We start from the raw sequence: 8,468 nt of genomic DNA on the forward strand, positions 1-8,468 counted from the left end.
GCAATAACAGAAACTGAGAGTCGGAAGGAGCCCATCTGGCTCAACTTCTGTCTCACATGCATATTCCTTCTTCATCCTTATTTCCACTCCTCACAAGGACAGAATTTCACAGCTTCCCAAGGCAGCTCATCATACTATTGAACAACTCTGTTTAATACTTTAGATTCAAGGGGTACATGTTCAGGTTTACTGTTGCGTGATGGTGAGGGTCGTGCTTCTGTTGAGCCGTCCACCCAGAGAGTGAGCCTGGTATCCAGTAGGCGGGTTTTAAGCCCTTCCACCCACCCCAACCCCCTTGAGAAGTCCCCAGTGTCTGTTTGAACGGCTCTATTAAAGGGTAGCTCCTTGTGCTGCCTCATAACTCCACCTGCCACCAGAACTTTTAAAGAATGCTGGCGACCTCCATCCAGCACATCTGGAATACACAACTGAAGACACTTCTCAGAAGGACTCCTAGGGGACCCTCCAAGGTCAATTAAATATGAAACAAGCTCCAGGTAACTGAATCATCTGAGTTGTTACATAAAATCATTTGTAATAGCCTAAATTATGAAGACATCATTCCCCAAAATTATGACTTAAAAAATAATATTTGGTATTTAAATAGCCTTTCTTTTCTGAATATCATTTGACAGTGGATTCATATATCTGCTAAGGTTAATATATGAAAATAAAGCTGTATGATACTCAGTGTGGAGAAAATGACTGGTCTCCCTCTCTCTTCTCCATGGGGTGTGTATGACTACAGCTCACCTGCCAGCTGTTTCAAGCTGTCATGAAAGGAGGCCCGGCCAGCCCTGTGCTGCCTGCATCATGACCACAACTTGGTCCCTGAGAAACTGGGCCAGATTCCTGCAGTCCTTGCGTGGTTTCTCACCCTTCTGCTTCAAGTGTGGTCTATGGGCCAGCGGCATCAGTATCACCTGCAGCCTGTGAGACATGGAGTAGCCCCATCCACCTGTCCACATGTATCAAGTCTTCCTTATGGTATTGAGAGGAAGGAAAGACCAAAGACACAGTGGCAAAGCACGTTGCTTTGACTTCTGTGAAGAATTGTGCTAAGGCGTTCATTCCCCACCACCCTTTTTTTTTCATTAAAGAATTCATTTGCAGTTATAAATGAATGCCTGTATGACTTCTGCCATGTCCCCAGATCTGTACTCTCTTTTACTTTCTCTTTTTTTCTTTTCTCCATTTCCTGTGATGAGATGCTTTCTTTCTAGATGATGTGGCTGCTCTCACCTCTTCCTTTGCTTTCTCCTGGCACCACACCAGCACTTACTAGTTCTATCCTTATCCACAGACCACCAGGATGCCTCTGTGTAGGGCAGATGAAAGACAGATAAGTGGCGTGGGAAAGCAGAGCAGCTCTGACGGACCATGGGCTGTCCTTGGTGACAGCACCACTCTCTAGCACATGCCTTAGTAGGGACATGCTCTCCCCTTGGCCTGGGCCTTCACTTGAAACAGGCATTGCGGTGGCAGAGGGCACCCACATAAGGATATTGACTGTGACCCCTGGTGGCTCCAGGTGGCAGCTCTAACCTTCTAGAGTTTTACCCTCATTTACTTAAAGCAATGAGTCCCCACAGATTACCCATAAATAGTGGCAACTGCTCTGAAACTCGGATAGAGTTTCTAATGCTCAGCCCTCTCTTTACCAGTTCTACTTGATCTAAATATATACCACTCAGAAAATGCTTTCAGAGAAAAAATGTGGCAAAGACCCTTTGTTCCAGAGGAAAGATCTGCTATAGCCCAGGTTATGGCTCCAGCATCCACCTGGGACAGTGGCACATGTGGGTGCCAATTAAGACACTTGATTAAAAAGGACACTTACCAGCCAGGCATGGTGGCTCATGCCTATAATCCCTACTTTTGGAGGCTGAGTTGGGAAGATCGCTTGAGGCTGGGAGTTCGAGATCAGGATGACACAGCTATACCTCCTCTCTACAAAAAATCAAAAAATTAGCCAGGCATGGTGGCATGTGCCTATAGTCCCAGATACTTGGGAGACTGAGGCGAAAGGATTGCTTGAGCCCAGGAGGTCAAAGCTGCAGTGAACCATGATCATGCCACTGCACTCCAGCCTGGGCAAAAGAGATGCCAACCACAAAAAAGAAAAGAAAAGAAAAAAGGACACTTAGCATGGAAAGGGACAGGAGAGAGAGGAGGCAGGAGGTGCATGAACACAGACTGCTATCCTCAGCCACATCCAGGACCAGCAGGGAAAGGTTGTTTGCATTGCTCTTAATGCATAGCCCTTTCTACCCCGGCTTAGACTAAACTCATTTCTGCGTTAGCTGAAAGCCTGTCCTTATGGATGAACCAGTTCTAAAGGAAGGACATCTCATCAGGAGCTATGTATGTATCTGATGGCCTGCCTCCAGTGGGCAGCCAGGACCCTGGCGAATGGCTTCTGGATAACCCAGAAACCCAGGCTGTGGCCACCATGCCATTTTAGAGAGTAGTGGGTATATGGGTCTCTAAAATGTCACAGTGAGGGACGTGGGAGCTGGACGATGCAAGGAACTAGCACAGGTAACTCTGGTGTCTAGTTTTGCCCATCAGTGCAGTTTCTAGAAGACAGCAGCCTGGTGATGGCAAACATTTGTGTTATAAATGTTAAGATTGCTCCATCTGACCATTCACAGCAGATGGAGTCCCACTGTTCTTGACCTGTGTCTTTTCTTTGCCTCCAGGTCCACATTGGCCAACTATATTCAACTGACAAGCTGATCATTGAGAATCAAGAGATGCCTAGGACCTAGGGAGCCGGGGACCAGCCACCAGAGGCGGCCGGGGACCACCTTCAGTATCCACTCTCTCCTTGGGATGGGGGCTCCCAACATCAGCTTAAAATAGCCTCTTGCTCTGCCTGCCTTGTAGGAGCTGATAAACTGAATCACATTTCCATTCTGTTGCAGTCTTAGTGAAAAGGGCAGCCATCTCTCCTGGGTTCAAGGGTCAGAATGAAGAGCTGGAGCTCACTCTCAAGTAATGTGTGTTGTTATGTCTCCTCTCTACCCTGCTCCTATCCTGTAGCTCATGACCACTGTGTAGATTTCCAGACTTTGTTTCCCGGTCCTTGACAATAAACAATTGTCTCCCTAAGCCTTTCACACCAGATGAACCCCTCCTGATGAATGCATGTTTATTTTCTGTGACGCGAGGCCTGCGAAGGGCTGCAGGGGACCCACAGGAAGGGTCCAACCCTGAGCTGAGTGAAGGCAAGTCCGAGTTCCAGTTGAGATTTGGGGGGCAGTGTAGAGGAGGGCAGGGCGGCAGGGGTACAGGGTGCCCCTACCACTTATACCTGGGCCCAGTGCAACCACAGACGAGACAGGCATGAGGACACCCAGAGAGGGAGCACTGCAGGTCAGTAGCTGCAGTGCCACCTGGGAGCTTGCTGGAAACGCAGACTCACAAGGCCCTCCCCACACCTTGGGATGAGAACCCTCAGTCTGACAATCCCCTGGCGACTCCCCTGCACGCTGAAGTCTGGGGCCTGCTGGGCAGAACTGGTCCCAAGATCTGCCTGATCATCCAAAGCGCAGAGAGTTGGAGTGGTTTCTTAAAAAGACAGATCACTCAGTGCTTCCCTCCCTGCAGATTCCAACTCAGCAGATGAGGAGGGGTAAAGCATGACAGGTTTTTTCAATTTTAAAACTCTTTCAGAGTTGTTGATGTTTGGCCAGTTTGGGGATGCTCCGCTCTCAGAGTATGTCACAGAGAATTAACATAGTGTTCGTATGCTTTTATTCTTGGAAATATTCATTCCAAGCATGGAAATAACTTCCTTGACTTCTAGGGACTTCACAAGGGACCAGGCCCTGTCAGAGTGATTTCTTGTTTCCCTTTGTATACAGTGCTACATGAATTTGCTGTGTATGTGTAAGGTTTGGAACAGGCTCATAAATAGCACAGGTCCTGGAACAGCAGTGGCAGTGTTACCTTCCATTTTAATTCTCACAGTCCCATGAGTGAGCATGCCAGTGTGGGCCCACGCCCTTCTCACCCTCATGTTGAAGGTCCTGTCTACACATCTCATCTAGATTTGTTGTAAGGGTGCATCAAATAGATGAAAGGTATGGAGCCATCCCATTCAGCAGTACCACATTTGATGTCAGGGTAAAATCTGGTGCACCTGTGAAACTAATGAAGCTTGTAGCAAGTCCCCAGTATCTTGTCCTCTGGCCAGTCCACTCCTGGGAGCTGCAGTGTTAGAACAGCTGATTAGTAATGGAGACCATGATCTCTCCCCCCTGCTGACTGTCACGGGGCAGAGCCGCCTGCCCAGCCCTGGTGTGTGCCGCTCCAGTTGACTTTTTCTACTCTGCATCAGTGGAGTACGTGGTCACTCAGCAGCGAATGCATCCCACAACAGCCCAAATGGGTGGAACCGCTGACATACTTAATTTAAGCAATTACAATTTGGGAACCTATGTCCAGATTGGAACCTCTCCTCTGAAGGTATCAAATTGCTAGCAAGACAACGGCTCCACAGGGAACTTCTCCCTCCCCCAGGTTTTCATCAGAGGCAATCCACCCAGCAAGCAATGTGTCCTGCAAGCCTGGAACAGCAGAGTGCTTTTGTGTTAATTAAACCACATGAATGGGTTTGAACATGCCCAAAGCCTTGATAATACAGAGCTTATTTTTATAACTCAGATAAAATCAACTACACATTTGGAATCTGCAGAAAGCTATAAATATGAATTCTGTGACAGAAAAAGCCACAAAGGGAGGTCTTGACCCTCCGTCACACTTCAGGTGTGGGTCTGGCAGGCAGGGCCTCACCCTAGGTATTCCCCTAGCATCAACCCAAGGTTGATGCTAGAGCTTTGCATAAAGATTCCCATGGGAACAATCCTGTAGTGAAGCAGCCCACTCACTTGACTAGTCCCCGACTATGGATTTATGGGAAGCTGCAACCATCATCATCAGCCCCACGAAACTCTCCAGAATGTGTGACTGCTCCAAGGGTGGGATCTGGGCACGTGTCTAGAGATCACTTTCCAGGGTTAACATCTTGCAAATGAGAAATACGACCATCAGTTAACTGTTCAAGCAACACCCACTGGCCAAGCAGGGCTATCTCCTAGATGTTCAGAGATGACACTGGCTTGGTCTGGCTATAGCGTTTTAATACCTGGGAAACCTGATACGGCTAAGTGCAGAGCTGTGTTCTTCTGATGACTACTATGATCTGAATTGTGGAATTGAAAGAAGTCTGGCATAGATGGCTTTACGTGTGTTCTGTCCTGGTACCAAGTAGCAGTCACCAGGCACTCCTTCCATCCACAGACTCACCCACCATCTCATCTCAAGCCCCTCAGTACAACTCATTGTCTAACCTGACATCCAGAAGCAAAAGGGATAGACTGGGGGTGAAGTCCCCAAAGATGACCAGCATCAAAGCTGACAGACATGAGAGCTCACCTAGTCCAACTCCCCACGCCTGCAGGTGTGAAAACTAGGATCCTGGGAGTCTCCAGGTCATGTTCAGAGCTCCAGGTTCTTTCCCCTGAGCCCCCCTCACTCCTTAGTTTGTTCAAGTGCCAGGAGCCCAGGGCAGCCGGTGAACAAGACAGGCCCCTGCCTGCATGGAGCTTGTGATCCAGCTGGGAGTTGAAATAAGAAAGGTCTGGGGGCAACCCCTTGGGGTCCCCTCCCACCGTGAGAGCTTCTCTTCTCTGTCCTCTCTATAAATCCCGCTTTCTTTTTTTTTTTTTGAGTTGGAGTCTCACTCTGCCACCCAGACTGGAGTGCAATGGCCGCTCCCGGCCACCGCAGCCTCGACCTGCTGGGCTCCGGCGATCCTTCCGCCTCGGCCTTCTGAGTAGCTGGAACTACAGGCGCACGCTACCACGCCTGGCTGATTTTTGACTTGCTGTAGAGATGAGGTCTCATCAAGTTGCCCAGGCGGGTCTCGAACTCATGGGCTCAGGCAATCCACTCACCTCGGCCTCCTAAAGTGCTGGGATTATAGGCTGAGCCACCGAGCCCGGCCAAATCCTGCTTTCTAAAAAAGAAAAAGAAAGGTCTGGCCAGTGTGACAGAGGGGAAAATGCAGGGGCTGTAGGAGCTGATGGTCAGGGTCAGGGAAGGGCTCCTTGAAGAAGGGGTACTTCAGCTTGAGGGTAAATGATGAGGAACCCTAGGTGGGTGGAGGCAAAGAGGAACAGCGTTTGCAAAGTCCTGGATGGGGAGGGGATGGGCAGGAGGAAGTGCAGTGCAGAGAACTTAAAGGAGTCCAGGCTGGCCCACAGGCAGGGATGTGGAATCCTTCCACCTTTTGGAAGACCCTGGGAGCCTCAGCCTGAGGATGCTGAGGAACTTAGGCATTTTTAAGCAGGATGAGGTTTGTATTTTCAAAAGGTTACATTGCTGTTGAGGGGATAAATTGGGAGGATGCAGGGAAGACCAGCTTTTGTGGGGAGTGGGAGACAGGGTACTGCTATACAGGCAAGCAGTGATGGTGACCTCACCAGAATGGCAACGGAACAGGAAGTAGAGTCAACATCACCCAGAGAGCTGGCTGGGGCCGGGCCACTGTTCAAGGAGGACGTGAGCTGGGCAGAGCTGGTCCAGCTAGGCATGCCCGAGTGAACCGGCTCCCGGCTGACCTGCATACGCTGGGGAAGCCCAGCAGAGCCCCCAGACAGGTCCAGCTGAGATGAGACCACATATTGTAAATAATACATTGTTGCCTAAGTCACTGAGTTTGGGGGTAGATTGTCATGAAACAATGGCAAACTAATACAGAGAATATCTAATATAATAATTACCTTATCTTATTACCTCTTCAGGGCCACATAGCAAACCAAAGAATAGGTAGACAAACATGGAAAAACTATGGGTCTCCTGCGGGGGCCATTCCCACAGATACCTTCAGAGTACAAGTCAGTCCCTTTAGAGAACAAGTCCTAGAAGAACATGTGTCACGTGACCTACAGACAAAAAGGCTGGCAGACCCTGAGCACCATTAGGGTGGACATTAAAAACAAAACAGAGCCAGGCTCGGTGGCTCAGCCTGTAATCAGGCGCTTTGGGAGGCTGAGGTGAGTGGATTGCCTGAGCCTGCAGGTTCAAGACCCACCTGGGCAACTTGGCGAGACCTCATCTCTACAATAAATCAAAAATTAGCCGGGCGTGCTAGCGCATGCCTGTAGTTCCAGCTACTCGGAAGTCCGAGGCGGAAGGATCGCCAGAGCCCAGCAGGTCGAGGCTGCGGTGGCCGGGAGCGGCCACTGCACTCCAGTCTGGGCGACAGAGTGAGACTCCAACTAAAAAAACAAAAACAAAAACACAAAACAGGACAGAGAGAAAAGAAAAAGTAGAGTCAATAGGACTTGGTTCAACAGGACTTGGTTATTGTTTGGATGTGACGAGACCAGGGCTGGGGGCTACGCGGAGTCCAAGAAGAACCCCAGGAGGGGGGCCACTCGCTGAGACCAGGCAGAGAAGTCCTGCTGGCCACAAACAACTTCACATTCAAACAGAAAGCTTTACGAATGTACCTTTTACTTCCAAGGGTTGGAAATAATGCTTTTTGAGGGGGAAGAGGGCTAGAGACAAGATCTTGCTTTGTTGCCTAGGCTGGTCTTGAACTCCTGGTCTCCAGTGATCCTCCCATCTCTGGGCCACTGTTCCAAGGAAGATGAGGTCTAGAGGCCTCCCAAAGTGCTGGGATTACAGGCGTGAGCCACTGCACTCGGCTGGAAATAGGATTTCTTCTTATTCATTCTACAACTTAAAAAATTCACTGGGATAATACGATTTGAAAGGTTTTACATATAACTCTGCAGAACAAATATCTCCTTTCTATAGGCAAAGCCTTCTGTATGTAACATCACTAACAGGAGGAACAGGGATAATGGGGAGAAATGCCCTATATTTAGCAAAAGTGGACATGAGGTTAAAACAAAGTTTGAGGCAGGCTGGACTATACATTGGCCTCCTGGTTCTAGGAATGAAAATGTGCAGTCAAGTATCACCCAATATACAGAAGGTATGCAAATATATTTTAAACAAAACAAGCTGCTTTTCTGTTGCTAAGGACTTCCTACAAACCACTATTTGCTTTCTACATTAAAGTGTATCTCAGGTACTATTGAAACCTGGCGGCTGGGTGCCGTGACTCAGCCTATAATCCCAGCACTTTGGGAGGCCGAGGCGAGAGGATTGCCTGAGCCCAGGGGGCTCAAGACCTGCCTGGGCAACTTGGCGAGACCAAGTTTCTTACCCTTTCTGCTTTCTGAGCCCTTTCCTTCAGATGCTGCTTTATTTATATATTTGTTGTTGTTGTTGTTGTCGTCTTTTAAGTTGAAATCTCACTCTGTCGCCCAGACTGGAGTGCAGTGGCACACTCACGGCCACCCCAGCCTCTACCTGCTGGGCTCTGGAGATCCTTCCGCCTCAGCCTTTCAAGTAGCCGGAACTACAGGTAAGCGCTACCATGCCCG

At 49.1% G+C, this 8,468-nt stretch overlaps 1 protein-coding gene across 1 annotated transcript in view; it reads left to right on the top strand.

The window, feature by feature from the left end:
- Positions 1–3,133, top strand: part of LYRM4 (LYR motif containing 4) — a 150,390-nt gene extending 147,257 nt beyond the window's left edge. The window contains exon 3 of the mRNA XM_008068314.1: positions 2,703–3,133. Within this exon, the coding sequence (XP_008066505.1) occupies positions 2,703–2,771 (69 nt within the window). The 3' untranslated portion in view covers positions 2,772–3,133. The remainder of the gene's footprint in view (positions 1–2,702) is intronic.
- The last annotated feature ends 5,335 nt before the right edge of the window (positions 3,134–8,468 follow it).

The sequence above is a fragment of the Carlito syrichta genome, unplaced genomic scaffold (genome assembly GCF_000164805.1).
Source record: "Carlito syrichta isolate Samal-C Ts95f unplaced genomic scaffold, Tarsius_syrichta-2.0.1 Scaffold310108, whole genome shotgun sequence".
NCBI classification, from domain to species: domain Eukaryota; kingdom Metazoa; phylum Chordata; class Mammalia; order Primates; family Tarsiidae; genus Carlito; species Carlito syrichta.